The sequence below is a fragment of the Alligator mississippiensis genome, chromosome 15 (assembly GCF_030867095.1).
Source record: "Alligator mississippiensis isolate rAllMis1 chromosome 15, rAllMis1, whole genome shotgun sequence".
Lineage (NCBI taxonomy): Eukaryota > Metazoa > Chordata > Crocodylia > Alligatoridae > Alligator > Alligator mississippiensis.
In genome coordinates this window covers 1,869,308-1,887,047 of record NC_081838.1, presented here as the reverse complement: position 1 = coordinate 1,887,047, position 17,740 = coordinate 1,869,308, and the positions used below count along the sequence as shown (strand labels likewise).

Genomic DNA, 17,740 nt, shown 5'->3' with positions numbered 1-17,740 from the left:
GGAGGGGAGGGGGTCGCCCTGGCAACGCCGGGCCGCGGCCAATAGGAGCGCCCGAGCTTCCTAACGGGCGGAGAGCGGGGGACGGAGCGGGGAAAGAGGGGTGGAGACGTCATCCGACCGCGTCACCCGCGCGCCGAGGGGGGATTTAAGCCGCAGCCGGTGACGTCATGGCGGCGGGGCGGGGACAACGTTGACGGGCGCGTGACGGCACGGCATCGTCGCGGGAGGGGGGCGTGACGCCAGCAAAGGGTGGGGGAAGGGGCGTGGCAGCCTTGGCGAGCGGCGACGTCGCGGGAGGGGGCAATGACGTCACGGGGGCGCTGATTTCCCCCCGAAGGGGGCGTGACAGGGGCAGGCACCCCTCCCCCCCACAGGCCCTGTCCTTCTGAGGCAGCCACTCTCAACCGGGGCTTTCTGGACCCCCCTGGGTGATCTGCCCCCACCCTCCCGGTCCGGACCCTCCCCAGCGTAATCCAGGGTGCCCCTGCGGTGATCCAGTCCCCCCCCCCCCCGAGTAATCCAGGGTGCCCCCGGGCGCTGCGGGCCCCTGGGGTGCTTGACGGCCCCGGTTGAGAGTCGCTGCCCCAGGCAGACGCGGGCTGGGGGGCGCGGGGCTCGCCCGGGAGGCAGGCAAACACGACCTGCGCGAAGGCCAGAGCCGTGTCTGGGGCAGCAACTGTCACCCGGGGCTGTCCCGCACCTCGGGGGGCCCGGAGACCCCTCCCCGGGGCCCCAGGCGGCCCCACCCCGCGAGGCGCCGTCTCATCCACGGCTGCCTAAAGGTGGCGAACGGAGGAACGCCGCGCACGGAGCGGGGGGGATCTCTGCCGAACGAGCCATCAAGCCGCGGCAGGCGGTGGCGGGGACGGCAGAGGGCAATGCTCTCCCTCGGGAGAAGCCACGCGTTATCCCGTGACGGTGCCGAGACGTGGGTCCGCCGTCCTCCGCGGCGGGGCAGGCGGCAGGAGAAGTCAGCGTCTCGGCAGCGGAACGACATCTCCAACCGCCTTGGCCTCCCCGTCCTCCGATCGAGGTCCCGTTGCGCCCGGCGGGGAAGCGGCTTTAGCCCCGCAGGTGAATCAGTCGTGGAAGACCGTCATCCTCGACGGGGCGGCGGTGGCTGGAGCAGCGACTCTCAACCGGGATGATCCAGCACCCTGCAGCACCTGGAGGTCCTTCCCAGGGGACCCCGGCCGGCCATGCACCGTCAAGCGGGCAAACGTGATTCACCCGATCCACCCGGGAGGGAATCCAGAGGGTCGCGGACGTCCTGCCCAGTTCCGGTCTCATTCGTGGCAACAGGAAAACAACTCTTCTTTTTCCCTAAGCCTGTGTTTACCGAGCGGGCCTGTAGTCTATACCGGGGGCCTCGAGAAATACCCCGCCCCACCTCAGTCCCAGGTGGATCCCACACACGCCGACGCGCTGCCTCCTCATGATCCCGCGGCACAGCAGAAGTTTTGTGTCCGATCCTCGCAAAGGAGCTCCCACGGTTGGTTTACCCCTTGGGTCTCACCCGGGGAGCTGCGAAACCCTTTGAAGGGTGCTGCAAGATGCCGCCAGATAACCCTAGAGCAGCGGTGCCCGAGCTCTGATGGATTGCACACCACCGATTTAAAACGATACCGCCTTAAGTGCTACCAGCAAACTTTTGTCGCGTAAAGTAATTATAAGAAATACGTTAAGCCGGAACGTCCCAAATTCCCTTGCCCTGTTCTGACCCGAGTTCTTTGCAAGAGGAGAATCTCCCTGCTGTTGTTCTCTAGTAATAATAATAATAATCCTAATAATTGGTATTTATCAAGGGGGGCTGCTTGGTCCGCGGCAGCTTACTCGGCAGAGATCCCCCTGCTTGTTTCACAGCGAAGGTCGTTCCTTCATCCACCACCTGTGGACGCTGCCTGGCAAGATGAGAGAAGCCCTGGCTTAGAGAGCTTCCACTGAGATCCTTCCCGCCATGATTCATGGGGACTCGGGGAGTTTGGGGTCTCCCCTGCCCCAACCCGAGGTTCACACAGTTCACGAGGGGCTCTGGTTCTGGTTGAAACTGCTGGGGTTTGTCGGTGGGGCCGGGCTGCTCGCCCCCCTCCCACACACTGAACATGTGCCTGCTAACCTGAGACGTATATCGTTTAAGATCATTTAGTAAGAGGTGCTACGTGCTGGGTCAGACCCCGGGTCCATCCTGCCCGGTCCCCGGGGTGCCAGGGCAGCAAAGAGCGCTGGACGGGAGAGGGACAGGGTCCAAGCAGGGTTTCCCCCCGTTCCTCTCCCCCTCGCACCCATTGAGGGTCCAGGACGTGGCGACCCCAAGGCAGTGCCCCGCATTTCCGTGCCCCACAGCCCCCGATGCCCCTTTCCCCCAGCACGGGCCCAGCCTCCGGGTGGATCTGGCTGAACTCTCCGCTCCCCCGGCACCCGGTGCCTGCGAGCTCCCCCCTTTCACCCCACGCGGGGGGAAGCGACTGTCCCAGTGTCAGTGTTACACTGCCAGCCTGCTCGTTTTGTGCCGGGACCCCTCGTCCTTGCCTGGCGAGAGACAGCCAGGAATCACTCCCTGGGGCCATCTCTTCGCCACTTTGTATGTTATAAACCTTTGTCCTGTCCCCCCTCCAGCGCCTCTCTCCTAACCCCCCCGGGCCTGGCCTCATTAGTCTCCCCCCCCCGCATAGCACTGATCCCCCTCGCTGCCCTTCTCTGCACCTTCCCCAACTCTTCCCCATCCCCAGGGACCAGAGCTGGGCGCCGTATTAGTGCTGTGGACACACCATGGATTACCAGAGGGGCGTCACGACCCTCTCCGTTGTGTTCGCAATCCCCTTTATCATCACCCCTAACGTTTTGTTTGCCTTTCTGACAGCTGCGGAGGTGGCAGGCGTGAATCCCCTGCTGAGGCTTTGGCCCAGATTCCATCCCCATTTGGCATCCAGTTCACTCTGAAACGGAGTCCAGGTCATAGCCCAACTCAGGCACGTGGACCCCGGCGTGGCTTCGGCAGGGTAGGAGAATATTCCTCCTCATTTCTAGCCCCCAAGCTGCTGGGCATTGTGCCTGTTTCCTCCCCAGAGCTCTTGCCATGGGTGCAGTCTGTATGCAAACAGCTGCTACGTTCCACCCCAGAGGTGGCCACATTTCAGTGCTGTAACTCCTCTCTGCGCGTCTTTCCCCAAGCAGACCTACAAAGAGCATCAGAGAGGACAGGGCGCCTCAGGATCTGGAGTCCCCCCCCACCAGCACACTCTGTTGGGGCTCCTCATGGTGTCTCAGATCATCAAGTGGTATCTCCTGGCCTTCATGCTGCTGCCCACGCACGCTTGGCTGATTGTCCAGGACTGTGAGTGGAACGTGGTGCTCAACAGCCACGATGACCTGGGTGGGGAGAAGAAAGTCTTCCACAAGCAGCTGCCGGTGCACAGCGACATCACCATGTTTCACAACCTCACCGACTCGCCCATCGACCTGACCAACAAGAACTCCGTGAGTCCCCATCCCCTCCCGCGGCCACTGGGGGTGGAGCCCGCAGCCCGGCTTGCACCTGGCTGCTGCCTGCCCGGGGGCCTCATCCTTACTTTCAAGCAGGAGAGTCAGCATCCATAAAGTGCAGAAGGTTTCAATCCTCTCTCCCTAGCAGCTGTCCCACGGGCTTTGCTGGTGGCCACGTGGAGCTGGGAAGGGATTCATTTCCCTCTCCTGTTGCTACAGGATCGGGGCAGGGGGTGTTTCTCACCTCTGCAGCATGGTGTGGGGTGGCTGCAGCCCAGGCTGGAAGCCGGGAGCTGGAGTCTGGGTTCGAAGCCTCCCTATTCTCCCTTCCCAACAGCACTACTTGGCCTTTCCGTACTACCTGAAGATCAACCTCACCTGCACCAAACAGGTACTGGCATGGGGCTAGGGGTGTTATTTGTCCTCCATGCTCTCCCAAGAGGTCTGTCCCATCTCGCTGGTCAATTCGGCTGCTGTGGTGAAGCCACGCCAGCTTCCCTGGCCACGAGCACGCAGGTACGTGCTGTGGCAACCGCTGTACCTGGCCACCCTGGACCCCCATAGCTGCATGGGCGGAGGCTTGGACCCCTGTGCCTTGGGCTACGGCAAGGCCCCAAATACACCGTGTCCCCATGGACACGCCTCTGTCCCAATCTGAACACAGGCCCTAACTCATTCACCCTCCTAACCCGCCCTGCCCCCCCAGAGAAGCAGTGAGCCCAGAGGTGTGCAACTGAGGGCCTGAGCAATTGCGTGATGTGCATCAAATTGGACATTAGGAAGAACTTCTTCCCAGTTCGAGTGGCCAAGGTGTGGAACGGGCTCCCAAGGGAGGTGGTGCTCTCCCCTACCCTGGGGGTCTTCAAGAGGAGGTTAGATGAGTATCTAGCTGGGGTCATCTAGACCCAGCACTCTTTCCTGCTTATGCAGGGGGTCGGACTCGATGATCTATTGAGGTCCCTTCTGACCCTAACATCTATGAATCTATGAATCAAAGGGGGACAGGGTCTCCAGCTATAAGCCCTGCACCTTGCCTGTCTTCCAAGCTAAAGAAGGGAAACTGAGGCATGGAGCCAGAGAGTATTTAGGGCTGCATAGCAAGTGATCAGCAAAGCAGAAGCTCCAAGCAGCGTCTGCATCCCCAGAGAAGGGCATGCCCTGCTTCTTCCCTCATAGGCTTTCTGGCTTCGGTCTCCAGGCTGCCGCGGGCAGGGTGCGGGCAGGGATCAAAGCTGGACTCTGTTCCCTTGGTTCTCCCACACTAAGAGCATCCTTGGTCCCAGGACACTAAGGGCGTCATCCGCCAAGCTTTCCTCAACGGACTGAACCCGGTGGTGACCGTGACCTTCGAAGAGCCCATCAACAACCTGCAGCAGAAAGCTGAGCAGCTGCAAATCGAGATGGAAGCTGCCCCTTATAGGATCCCAGGTGCTGCATCCTTGGGGCAGGGCTGTGCTGGGGGATCTGGGGCATCCACTCGCCCTGCTGGACCCTTCCTGCCTGGGGCCCAAAGAGCCCTGACACAGTGGGGAGCAGGAGTTGAGAGTCACCCTCCCTGTCCCAGGCACTTAGATAAGAACATCAGAGCTACCATGGATGGGGTCAGACCCTAGGTCTGTCCTGCCCTGTCTCCCATGTCACATGAAGGCTGGAAGGGAGGAGCGATGGGGTCCGAGTAGGGTTTTCCCCCATTCCTCTCCCCCTCGCAGCCATCGAGGATCCAGGACGTGGTGACCCTGAGGCCGTGCCCCACACTCCCACACTCCACAACCCCCAATGCCCCTTTCCCTCCAGCACAGGCCCAGGCCCGGGGTGGATCTAGCTGAACTCTCCGCTCCCCGCTTTCACCCCACATGGGGGGAAACAACCATCCTGGTGTCAGTGTTACACTGCCAGCCTGCTCATTTTGTGCCGTGACCCCTCATCCTGGTCTGGCAAGAGAGACGGCCAGGTATTGATCCCCTGGGACCGTCTCTTCCATCTTTAGTAGGGTGTAAACCCCATCCCATCTCCTCCAGCACCTCTCTCCTAACCCCCTCAGGCCTGGCCTTGTTAGTCTCCTCCTGCAGGACTGATTCCCCTCACTGCCCTTGTCTGCACCTTCTCCAGCTCTTCTCCATCTTTTTGGAGGTGCAGGGTCCAGACCTGAGCACAGTCTTGGAGCTGTGGACGCACCACAAGTTGATAAAGGGGTGTCATGCTATTTTCTGTTTTGTTCCCAATTCCCTTCTTCATTCCCCCGGACGTGTTGCTGGCCTTTTTGAGCGTGGCTGAGCCTGGAGCTGATGTTTTCAGTGAACTGTCTGCAGGGCTGTGCGACAGCGAGGAGGTATGTCACATGAGCTGGTTCGCACCCATGCCCATCATGAATGGGAGCGTCGTGATGGACATCCTGGTGGAAAGCAACGGTCTTGGCCTCGACATAGAGGAAAAGAGGTGAAGGCGGGGAAAGGGGGTGGCCCCCCACTGCTGCCCCACTCTCCCATACCAAGACTCACCTCAGGGGAAGTCCCTGGCCCCAGCAGAGGTTTTACGGCTGGCTCCAATAGGTAGGAGACCTGCTTTTTACCTCCAGGTTCTTCATCAACATCAACGGATACATGAGGAACACCCACACAGGCTTGAAGGCATCCATCGGGCAAGTGGTACGTTCCCCAGTTCCCCCACCCGGGAGACAGGGCTGGCAGTGGATGAAAACCTGGGAAGTGCTCAGGGCAAAAAGCACTAGCGTAGGATTTGGAAGTAGTTGTTGGTGGAGGGGAAGAGGCAAGTCAGTGAGTCGCCCTGTGCCTCAGTTTCCCCTCAAATAGGGGCTGGGTCCTGCCTGCTCTGGAGCCTCTCTCAGCTGCCTCCTCACCCCGTGGCCCCTGTATCATAGGTGCCCAATTTGGGAAGGATGTTGACGCTGGGCCAGCCGTCGCGGCCCATCTGGAGCACGTACGAGAAAGCCCCCGTTCGGGTGCTCGGGGATTTCCCTGACCACAAGGTCATCCTGCTGTCCAACACGGAGTTCTCCGACTTCACCGCCATCGAGGTAGCCGAAGCCCCAGCAGGGCTGTGGGGGGAGTGAGGCAGACACCATGGGCCCAATCCCGGTCACGGCACAGCTGGGCAGGCACCGCAGTTTGGAGCCAGCGGGGCTGAGCTCAGACTCGAGGCTGTACACCCACACCGTAGCAGGCCGTGGCTGTCCTGGGCAGGGCAATGCAGTGAGGACAGCAGCCTGGGAGTCCTGAACTCCTGGGTTCTCTCCCCAGCGGCTTGAGAAACAGCAGGGCCTCCTCCAAGGGCAGCTGAGGCTCGGCGATGTCCTGACTGGGATGCACCAAGCTGCTTTTGCACCGGCCACGCTGTGTCCAGCTGCCCAGTCCACGGCTCAGCTCCAGCTGTGGGGCCCAAACCTGGTGCCTTCCCATGGCTGCAGTCTCAATCTCTACGTTCTCAGGTGGCCATTGACAGCTGCTGGATTGGGTCCTTGGGCTGCCCCCAGGAGAAGTTCTCCTCCACCATCTCAGACGCCATCTCCCTGGAGTCCATGCTCTTCATCCGCCAGAACCAGCTGGTCTACTACTTCATTGGCAGATATGATGTCCTCCGAAACACAAGATTCGCATCCAGTAAGAGCTGGGGGAGTCCCGGGCTGTGCTCATGGACTCTGTGGGGGTCCCTGGTAACTCCGGCTTCAATTGACGTGTCAGCAGCATCTCCCGAGCAGCTTTGGGAATGCAGATCCCTGAGCACTGGGGACCCATACCCAGGCTCCTGCCCTGCCATCGGCTTCTCCTCTGAGACCCCCGCAATGGTCTCAAGGCCTGGTGGGAGCCTAAATCTTGAGGATTCAGGTCTCATCACCCTGCCCCCAAGCCAATGATCATAGGCACGGGACAGGGCTAAGGGCAGGGGCTGTCACCCACTAGGCCTGGCTTCGTGCTTGCCACCTGCTCTTGCTCTCTGGCTGGGGATGCCTGGTGCAGGGGCCTGACAGCAGGCACCTCTCTCCTCCCCAGCTGCCTGGAACCGGGTGCTGAACAACGTGTGCGTGGCCAAGCTGAACCCGGTGCCCTTCCCCTATGACGGGGAGTACATCCTCGCCCTGGGGGGTGGCAGCAATGAGGGCGAGGTCTACGTCGGCAGCATTCAAGGTACACCCAGAGCTGGGAAATTGGGGCCCTGCATTCCTCCGGGTGCCTATTGCTCTGTGCCGGCTGGCTGGAGGTCTCCATGCCCCCAACCAGGCACCAGCCATGCCTCACCACAGCTGCAGCTGCTGTCCAAGTCCCCAGCTGGGCTCTGTAGCCGTCATGACTTGAACCCAGTGCGTCCACGTCCCAGCTTTCAAAGCTGTTCCACCTTGCCTTGCCCAGCCCCTGCCCGTGTCTCTGGCACATGGGAACCCCCAGTGACGGCCTCCCTCCTCCCACAGATACGTTCATCACCTTCATCTCCCTCTTATCCAACAAGAAAGAGAACGTCTGCACTTTCCTGAAGAGTGAGTGCCTCGGGGCCAGAGGGTTCCCTAAAGGGGGGGGACTTCTAGCAGAGCAGCTGGGAGCCCGGATGCCTGGGTTGTCTCTCCAACTCTGGTTGGGGAGTGGGGTCTAGTGGGTCAGAGCCAGGGGAGCTGGCAGCCCTGACTCCTGGGTTTTCTCCCCAGCTTGGGGCAGGGAGTGAGGGGCTAACACTTTCCACAGGGAGCTGGCCGGGGGTCCTGGCTGTGTTTTCAGCTCCGCCGCTGACTTGCCTTTGGGCACAGGGGCAGGAATCCAGGCCCAAGGCCCAGCACACTGGGGTCACCCAGGCAGCAGCAGACACATCCTCTCTGGAGCCAGGGTGCCCCAAGGAGCAGTCTCCCAGTGTCTCCCCCGGCTCACTGCTGTTGGGAAGCTTGGGGCCCAAGCCAGCAGTTCCACGCCCCCAGCTCAGTTCCCTTTCACAGCTTCTTGCCGTGTCATCTGGGCTGTCTACCAAACTGAAGATTCCTGCTTGACCCTGCTGGTGCAGGAGACCAAGAGCAACCAGTCCAATTACTCCATCGTGTCCTACAGCACAAGTAAGCAGGGCGTGGGGCTGTAGGGTGCGGGCCAGCTCCCAGCCACCACTCTGAGACAGCTGGAACTTCTCTGCCCCAACATTGGAGCCTCCTGGGCTGCTGTGGGTCAGGATTTGGGGAGGCAAAGCCCCCTCCCATCCCCCAACAGCAGGAAGAGAGATGTTATGTTTAGAGTCATACCCTGGGCTTGCCCGGGCTTGGAGAGGTCACATAGCTGCCCCGTGCCTCGGTTTCCCCACCTGTTGTCTGGCAGGGAACAGCCGTCCTAGCCATGGGGGCGTTGCGTGGATATGGACATCCCAGGCCAGGACCCTGGGAGCCCTGATCAGGGGGAAGGGAAGTGGGGTGGCTGGGAGCGGGGTCCATACTCACGCCCACGTCTCTGCCTTCGTCGGAGCAGGTACCTCTACGTTCAAGCTGCTGTACCACGTGCCTCCCTTCGTGCCCAAAGGTATGTCCATCTGTGTGTGGGGAGCTCTCACTCTCACCCACCCCCACCTTGCCCCCCACCAACCCCAACAAGCTGCCCATGCCCCATCTCCTCCCCCCACAGACACCGACCAGGGCTTCGTGATGCTGGTGGGGCTGGAGGAGTACACGACCACCCCGCTGGTGCCCCGCGGCCTGTCCTACAGCCCGTTCAGCACCATCTTCTACATCTGGGGCAATGTCATCCTGCAGAGGTGAGTGCCATGGGTGCCCCAGCCTAGCATCCTTCCCCATCCCCGGGATTGGAGGGGGCAGCCGGCAGCTGGGAAACACTGAGGCCCTGATCCATGGGAGTGGGGAGCTGTGCAGGCTTGGCAGAACGAGGCCCTGGGGCAGCCCTGCCAGGCATGTCACCCTGTGCTTCTTGCAGCTATGACGCAATGAACTACATCTACCTCTCCGAGTTCCCGTCCCAGTCGCCCATCAAGTACTTTGTGCAGTCCTACCGAGGCGACTTGGTCTGGGTGACTGAATCAGAGGAGGTATGGCGGCCGGATGGGATGCAGCCTCACCCCAGGACACCTGGGTTCCAGGCCCAGCCCTGGCTGCGGGCAGCCAAATTGACTCGTCCCTCAGTTTCCCCATCTGTGACATGGGAACAACTAGGTCCCCAATTCTTTTGCGGGCAGGTGGAAGAGGAGGGTTGGGGCTTACCTGGGCTAGTGGGAGCTCCTCAAGGGCCGGCTGATCTGAGAGACGGGGGCTGTCCCCGTAGATCTGGTTCTCGTTGGAAGGCAGCTCAGTCATCAGGCGGGTATATCCCTCGCAAGCTTGGCGCTCCTACTCCACGATGCAGCTCCTGATGGGCTCCAGGGACTTTGGCTTGAACGAGTCCTTCATCAGCCTCTTCTTCAACAAGGATGGGCTGCATCAGGTGATGGGGAGGCTGAGGCCTGGGGTGGTGGGGGGCAAAGAGATCCAGGTCATGGGGCACTGGTGCCACCCTGAGCTGCCTTTTCTCCCCCACAGCTGGTGTACATCGTGGACCCAGATGGCACGGGCAGGCTGGTCCAGAGGAAGTTCCCTCTCTCCACTCTCCTGCCCACCCTGTACCTCAGTGAGCAACAGCACTACTGGGTCATTGTCAGGTGAGTGGTGGGAGGTGCCCAAGCTGGGGTCTGCCATTACCAGGGCATATGGAAGCTGCCCCTCTGTCCACCCCACAGGTGGACAGGGCAGGACGGGGTCCCAATTCTGCTGCCAGGCCTCACGTGGGCAAACAGCAGACCCCCCTGGAAAGCTCAGGCAGCATCGGGGCCCCTTTGGACCTCAGCCCAGCATCTCCCCTTCCCCCCAGCCGCAAGTGGGGCACAGAGCCAGGCTGAGTCCATGCTGCAGAGGAGGGGGTGATTCCCCCCCTGCACCTACTCACACACATGGCTCTCCCATGTACTCTGTCCACACACAACCACCTAGACACCCCCCAGGCTACACACCCAGCCACACAGACACCCCACATGGAGACACATGATCTATACTGCAAACACCTCCCCCGACATCAGTGCCGCCCTTGGACCCTCCCCATGCTCCCGAGGAGCTCACCTAGCAAAGTGGGGACTTGATGCCCCTAGCATGACACCCCTCTTGCTCCCCTCTCCCCCACCAGGCAATTAGACTACATCAGCTTCCCCGACACGTGCCTCTTCGCCAGCATGCGCATGCACGAGCTGCCAGCGCCGCAGCGCTTCACACGCATGGAGCACTACCGTATTTTGCCGCCCGATGTCATGGACGAGGCTGGCTTCCACAACAACTTCTCCCTAAGCGTCTACCAGGGCCTCGTTTTCCAGCTCCTGTGGCTTCACACCGACTACAACCGGGTGAGCCCAGGCTCCCGCTGCCCAGAAGGAAGGGAATTAGGTGCCTGGGGCTAGGCCCCCAAACCTGCTGCTTGGCATCACTGTGGGGAGGGAAGAAAGCCCATCTCCTTTGCCCATCTCAGTCTGAGAGGTGCTGATGCGAAAGCCCCCAGCACACAGTGCTTTAATGGCGCAGTGGGATCAGAGATCAGAACCCGGTCATGCCCTTTCTACCTACCAGGGTGGCTCGTGATCCCGGGCTACCCCCGGCACTGGCAAGTTCAAAGCTGGCGCCAACAGTCAGCTGATGGTCAGCCTCCAACCCAGACCGTACCAGGGCTGGGTCAAGACCAGCTTGGGTGGGGACGTGAGACATCCCTGCCCCATCCAATCCCCTGTGGCTCTTGCAGCCTTACGCTGACCCGGTCCACGACCCTATGTGGCGCTGGTGGAAGAACAAGCAGCAGTATGAGGTACAGAGAGACCCCAGCTGCGGGTGTCACAAACACCCAAAGTCCCTTACAGCCCCTACCCCTTCCCTCTGCGCCTCAGTTTCCCCACCCCTGCAGAGGGGTGGTGGGACTCTACCCCCTGAGCCAGGGCATCACGCTCAGCCCCTGCCTCCAGCAGAAATCAGTCACGCCCAAGTGGGAGAAACAGGCCCAAGAATACGCCTGTGCCACACAAGGCCCCCCCCATGCCCCGGCTTGGCCTGGCCCAGCCCACCCGCCTTCTTCCCACCTAGGATTACTACTTCTACGTGGCGAGCAACAGGAACTCCTCGGGCGGCGTCTATGTGAAGATGAGCAGCTACACAAAGAGCTACGACCTGATGCCCGACAACGAGCTGCCCGAGAAGATCTACCTGGACAAGTACAATGAGTACAGCTTCTCCGTCTTCCTCAGCATCGCCACCACCGAGGATGGCTGTGAGAGGCCGGGGCTGGGGCTGGGGCCGGGGAAGGGCAGCAGGACCCAATGGGCCAAGTCTTTGAGGGGTGGCCGAGCTCTCAGTCCCCCTCCCCAACTCTTGCCACCAGACTTTACTCCCCCTCCCAGAGCAGGGGAGAGAACCCAAGTGTCCTGGCAGCCCACCTCTCTATGCTAACCATTGGACTTCACGCCCCCTCCCCAAGCTGGGAAACAAGCCTGGCGTCCAGGCTCTCAGTCCCTGCCACATTCCCCCAGTGACCCATCCTGGTGAACCTTGAACCCACACCCTGTGCTGGATGGAGATGCCTTGCTGCCCCAATTCCACTCCCCTCCTACCCTTTCCAGCTCCCCCAGCTGCAAAGCCTCTGTGGGGCAAGGGGCGGCCAGGCGCGGTTTCGAGAGGCTCTCCCATCCTTGCCACAGTTGAGAGGCTGGAGGAGAAGTCTCTGGAGTATGTGTGGCTCACCGTGGTACTGGCCCATCCCACCCACGTGGCCTCCACCCTTCAGCGCCAGGAGCTCATGAACCGCGGCTCTTTGCTCTACAAGGTGAGGTCGACACCATGGCCCTGTGCCTGGCTCCCCTCCAAGGGACCCTCGCTGCCCCGGGCCCTGCGTCCCAGACCCACACACTAGAGGAAGCCTGAAATCCCCACTGCTGAGTCCTCCAGGCTCTTCACACACCCAGGGCTCAAGGGAGGGCAGGGCAGGGCAGGGAATAGCCCCATTGCCCTACCCTGGGCTATCGTGGCCGGGAGCAGAGAGGCCATGGATCCTGGACAGCTGCTAGCCAAGGGGGCTCCCCTACATGGCTCGCATCCCCTCCATCTCAGACCCTGTCATGCTCCAAGAGAGAAGATGCCAGCCCCTCCCCATGGCCCAGCCCTTCCTGCGCAGCTCACGGTGGCTTCTGTCCTCCAGGTGACCATCAGGGACAAGGGCCACTACCCAAGGCAGGAGCTCAGTGGCCTGAACGCACTCACCAGCTCCATGACGCTGAAGGTAAGTGAGGGCCTCAGTGTGAGGATACGGGCACCAACGCCAGACCCGGAGGCTCCCCCTGGCTGCCCCAGTGGTGGGTCCTCCCCTGCCCCAGAGTCAAGGGGAAGGTGCTTTCCCCGCCTGCAATGGCAGCTGGAGATGTGGGGCCATCTCAAGAAGCCCCCTTGGCTGTGCTTCCAACCACGCAGATCATGAACTCGGCACTGAACTGCCACCGTTACACAGGAACCGGTCTGCAGATGCAGGTACCAAGCCGTCACGGTGGGGCATTTTTTGGCAGTGATGGGGCTACTGCTACATCTCCAGTACTGCGCAGATCCATGCCAAGCCCATGCAGAACCTGGGGGGGGTGGAGATGGGTCCCCCTCAGCCTCCGGTCTCACCCCCACCCTGCATCTCGGCCTCTTGCAGGGCTATGAGGTTGTTCCCATCTACATCGGCTGCCCGCCAGGCAAGCGGCTAGCATTCGACATCACCCGCACCCTGCGCTACACTGCCAAGAAGAACAACCGGTATTACGACTGCATCTCCATCAACCCTGACATGCCTTGCTTCTTCTTCGATGACAGTAAGGGCGGACTCCCACCACAGCCCCAGAGCCTCCGGGGTCTCCCTCCTGCCGGCCCCCATCCTGGGAGCAGCCCCTGACCCCTAGCTCTGGGGCTACGCACAGAGGTCTGACGTCCACTTTCTCTTCCTCGCAGTCTTTTACCCCTTCTTCTTGATTCAGGACATGGTGACTGGCGAGTCAGGGCTCTTCCATGGCAAGTGAGGGCCTGCCCCGATCCCTTGTCCACCTCCCTGGCCAAGCTGAGCCCCAGCCTGGCCTAGCTTTCATGGCCACGCTTCCTCCATGCAGCTACACACTGACGATCATCGGCGGGGGAGCCTACAAGGAGGAGAACATCCGCGAATTCGCTTATGATAAGGTCAAGGTTTATAACCCCCGCATCAATGGCAGGTACCTGCCCTGGCTCATGGGCACTACAGGGACACCACCTAGCCCTGCCTAGGGTGAGAGAGCTGCCTCATTAGCACTGCCAGCTGGTAATGAGGCCTCGACCTGGGTCTGATGCAGCCCCTGTAGACAGCAGCTGGGACCCCAGGAGTGGGGGCTAGGCAGAGTCCAGCCCAGTGGTGTCCAGCAAGGATCTGGGAGGGTTCAGCAGGGTCTGGAGGGAACATCCCGCCCAGTGGGATCCAACCGCCTTGAGCTGGGTGATCCCAGGTACTCCTGCTCCTCGTCCCCAGCCCCCCACACTCGTTGATCTGGACCCGAGCGGATCCGACAAAACCCATCAGGACCGACCCCAGCGGCCGCATCGTCCTGGCCGGGACCAACAGCGGGATCAGGTAAGGACCTATTTGTCCATTCACTGATCATGGGCTGTAAGACCCAGCCAAATAACAGGTAAGGACCTGACAGGGACCCCAGGAAGCCTTCAGTGGCCGAAGCCGGCCAGCCTCCTCGCCACCACTGATGGAGCCCCCCACCCCACAGGTGGCTGTGCCGGCGGCATTCTCCCTGCCACGATATCCTGCCCTCGGGGCTCCTCGCACCCGATTACTACTTCCTGATGGAGGTGACCAACAGGTGAGCACTGGCCCCACAGGAAACCCCCCCTCCCAAGCACAGACTGCCTGAGAGCCCCGTTTTAGATGGGGGAAACTGAGGCACAAGGCAGGAATGCAAGAGTCCCGGCAGGTTGGAGGGCTTCCAAGTCACAGCTGGAAGAGACTCGAGCAGCCCGGGGACTTTACCCCATTCCTTGGGAGCCACGTCACAGGGCCTGGGAAGTGTCCCCCTTGGGGAGAGAGCCTCCCACCCACACCCCACCCCCCAGCAAGCCACGTTGCAGAGGACTCTAGGAAGTCGACCCCACGCAGCTCCCTGCATCCACAGGGATGTGGACGAGAGCACGTACTGCGACTATGACCTGGACTTCATCATCCATGTCCATGGGCTGCCCCTGAGCCCTGAACGCAAGTACTTCTACGTGAAGGTGAGCAGGGCTGGGGGGGACCTTGCTGCTGACCCCACGGGGGAGAGAACCCAGGAGCCCTGGCACTGCGCACCAGGGCTCCCCCTCCCCCTGGTCTCCTTCCACCCCCCTGCAAAGCCATGGGTCACTGCCATCAACAAGCCTGACCCCCCCCCGCACCCCCTTTTCCCTGGGTTTGGCCCCCCACAGATCACCATGGCCATCCTCTGGGGCATCCTGATCCTCTACATCCTGTACCACGCGTTGGCACCCAAGATTCGGGCCCTCTGGACCCGGCTGCTTCAGCGCCTGGAGGATATCGTCGTCCTCCGTTCAGGTGAGGGGGGGGGGTCCCGTTCCCCCCAGGGCTGGAGAGTGGGGCTCTCCCACCGCATGGGCACTCCTCCCTTGGTATGGAGGCGTGCTCCTGTGCCCCCCAGATCTCAGCTCCGCCCTGCTTTGCCCTCGCAGAGTCCATGTCCACCTTCTCATCGCCCCACACCAGCTTCTCCTTGGACCCCGAGACGGGCGCCGAGTCCCCCCACAGCAACCGCAGGAGCTCTGTGTCCCAGGTCCCAGCCTCAGTGAGTTGGCATCAGCCCCACCAGGGCAACCCCAGCTCCTGGGAGCAATGCCCTGACACACGAGGGGCTGAGCCCCCATCCCAGCTTCAAGGGAAGGGGTCGGCTTGGGTCAGGGAGGCAGGATCGGGGCCCTTCCAGCTAGCAAGCAGACTGGAGAGGCCATGAATCCGACCTGGGGGAGGAGGGCCAGCATCCCAGTGACGCTCAGTTGACCCAGTTTGACCAGTCAGACCTCAACCCAGTGCTGGGGGAAGGATGGGCTGACATCCCAGTAGCTCCCAGTTGTCCGCAGTCCACCCACAGACTGAGCAGGCCTTGTCTCCCATCAACAGGACTAGGTCCCAGAGCTGCAGCCACCGGCACAGGGGACAGCAGACACTTCTTGGGGCACAGGCCTGCCCCCCCAGACCCCTCGTTATATTCAATAAATGCCCCCACGGTCTGTTCCAGCCTGTTCCAACCTGGGGTCTCTGGTGGGCACAGCAGGGGGGCGGGAGCCCGGACACCTGGGCTCCCTGCTCCCATCTGGGAGGGGAGTGGGGCCACGTGGCTGGAGCATGTGGGTGCTGGGAGCCCGGATGCCTAGGTCCCCCCTCACCTCGCAGGGGGGCAGGAGCCAGTCTTGCGGCAGGGTCTTACCCTGAGCTGGGTCATTTCTTCCCAGGGAACCGGGATGCCTGGGTCCACGCCCAGCCCAGGGTCCCATGAAGCTTGAGGGGGTGGAACATGGGGGGCCGGGAACCCAGACACCTGGGCTGTCCCCCCAGCTCTGAGGGGCGCGGGTGCTGATGGATGAGAGCAGAGGAGCCCCGCATGCCTGCCCCAGATGTGCCCACCCCCTCCTCAGAGCTGGGGCAGCAGGGCCCCGATCCCAGCCCCCCCAAGAAGGGGAAGGGGCAGGGGCACACATGCTTCCTGGAGCCACACAGCCTGGACTCAGTTGCCACCCTAACAGCTCCAGCCTGCGCTATAAATAGGTGATTAGCACTAATGGCGCTCGTTAGCGGTAATTACTCCAAGCTGGCAGCGCCTCCCAGCCAGCCCCACCTGGGGCCTGGCGCTGGAGACCTCTGCCCAGCCCCAGGAACCTGGTATCTCTGGGGCTGGGGGGACACCGGGATGCCTGGTTTCTCTCCTGGCATTTCAGGGGGGCTGGACTCCTGGGTTCACCTCCGGCGGGGGGTCAGGACACCTGGGTTCATCCTGACCAGGAGGGGAGTGAGTCCCGCTGGGCAGAGTCTGGGGAGCAGCGCTCCTGGGAGGACCCCGCGGAACAGCTGCCCCCCAGACTCAGCCGCAGTTTCCCCAGGCAGCAGCGGAGCCTGCAACTAGGCCCCGCTGCCCCGATCCCTCCAGGCCCCCCCCCGCCCCGGCGCTGCCGCTAATCGCATGTGACACCCGTGGCCGCCCCCCCGGCCCCGGAGCCGGCGGAGATGGGGGTGCCTAATGAAGCCGATTGGCCGCGGCCCGGAGCGCGGGGCTGGGAGCCAGGAGGTTAATCGCTACTAAAAATAGCCTGCCGGGAAGGGCGGCACGGGGGCCTCGGCCCCCCAGTGCTGGGGGCTGGGCCCAGGGCCCCACTTTGCTCCCGCAGGCGAGCAGGGAACAGGCGTCCCGGCTCCCAGCCCCCTCTGCTGTAACCACTAGTCCCAAAGCCCCCCCATCCCCAGAGGGCTAGGAAGGCACCCTGGCGTCGGGCTCCCTGCTCCTATCCTGCTCTAACCACTAGACCCGCACGCCCGAGCTGGGGAGGGAACCCGGGCATCCGGGCTCCCCATCCTTTGATCCCTGGGGTAGGGAAGGTAGTTTTGGGGTCCCCCTGCCCCCCAGTTCTTCTTGGGGGCCTGAGCTGGGAGCCTGGATGCGCGGGTTCCCTCCTAGCGCTGGGGGGGAGGTGGGGCCGCTTTGCTCCCCCATCTTTGAGCTGGGGGGTGCCCTCCTGCCCCCCCGGTGGGGCCCAGCTGCTCTCACCCCCCACAGCACGGCAGCTGGCTCCAGCCCGGGGCTGGGACGTGTCCCCCCCCACCCCCACTACAGGGGTCACCGGCTTTTGTCTCCCGTGTGCCCCCTACATTCGTTCTGCCCCCCTCTCCCGGCTTTGTGACAGGGGCATAATTGGATGATTAACGAGCTTTCGTTAGCCTCCGGCTGAACTGGGGGAGGGCGGTGCAAGGGGGGGGGGAGGGCGGTGCAAGGGGGGGGGGGGGGCGCTCACGGCCCATCTGCTCTGTGCTGTAGGGCCCAGCACCCGCTCCCCCCAGAGAGGTGTCCAGGCCCCAGCTCCCAGAGTCCTGGGATCCCCGTCTCTGCTTTGCAGCTCGGGGCAGAGTGGGGGACAAGCCAGGCCGGGGGGTGCCTCAGTTTCCCCATCTGCTTAACCTGCCCCTGCCCTGGCCCAGCATGCAGCCCCACCCAGACA

General features: G+C 62.3%; 1 protein-coding gene across 6 annotated transcripts; it reads left to right on the top strand.

Annotated features, from left to right (window-relative positions):
• Positions 1–49: 49 nt before the first annotated feature.
• CATSPERG (cation channel sperm associated auxiliary subunit gamma) lies at positions 50–15,770 on the top strand. 6 transcript variants are annotated; one of them, XM_059717924.1, is made up of 32 exons: positions 50–159; positions 2,861–2,999; positions 3,175–3,477; positions 3,821–3,874; positions 4,767–4,911; positions 5,793–5,919; positions 6,059–6,128; positions 6,362–6,517; positions 6,929–7,100; positions 7,491–7,625; positions 7,907–7,972; positions 8,420–8,533; positions 8,934–8,984; positions 9,087–9,216; positions 9,393–9,504; positions 9,738–9,896; positions 9,992–10,110; positions 10,629–10,842; positions 11,232–11,294; positions 11,567–11,750; positions 12,100–12,302; positions 12,675–12,755; positions 12,944–13,000; positions 13,167–13,323; positions 13,460–13,523; positions 13,615–13,716; positions 14,007–14,108; positions 14,257–14,349; positions 14,659–14,758; positions 14,948–15,074; positions 15,209–15,321; positions 15,654–15,770. In XM_059717924.1, exons 3-32 carry the CDS (start codon positions 3,256–3,258, stop codon positions 15,657–15,659), a joined length of 3,498 nt encoding a protein of 1,165 aa, XP_059573907.1. In that variant the 5' UTR covers positions 50–159; positions 2,861–2,999; positions 3,175–3,255; the 3' UTR covers positions 15,660–15,770. The 6 variants fall into 6 exon arrangements, with proteins under 6 accessions (XP_059573907.1, XP_059573908.1, XP_059573910.1 ...); XM_059717925.1 differs by lacking the exon at positions 50–159 and adding an exon at positions 164–249; XM_059717927.1 differs by lacking the exon at positions 50–159 and having other exon boundaries at positions 1,877–2,999; positions 12,178–12,302.
• Positions 15,771–17,740: the final 1,970 nt, after the last annotated feature.

Excerpts from the sequence above, each read along its gene's own strand:
- CATSPERG (XM_059717924.1), top strand. The coding sequence starts at position 3,256 with ATGGTGTCTCAGATCATCAAGTGGTATCTCCTGGCCTTCATGCTGCTG. Across the intron at positions 5,920-6,058 it reads CTCGACATAGAGGAAAAGAG|GTTCTTCATCAACATCAACG; the intron begins GTGAAGGCGGGG and ends TTTTACCTCCAG. Across the intron at positions 13,001-13,166 it reads GAACCGGTCTGCAGATGCAG|GGCTATGAGGTTGTTCCCAT; the intron begins GTACCAAGCCGT and ends GGCCTCTTGCAG.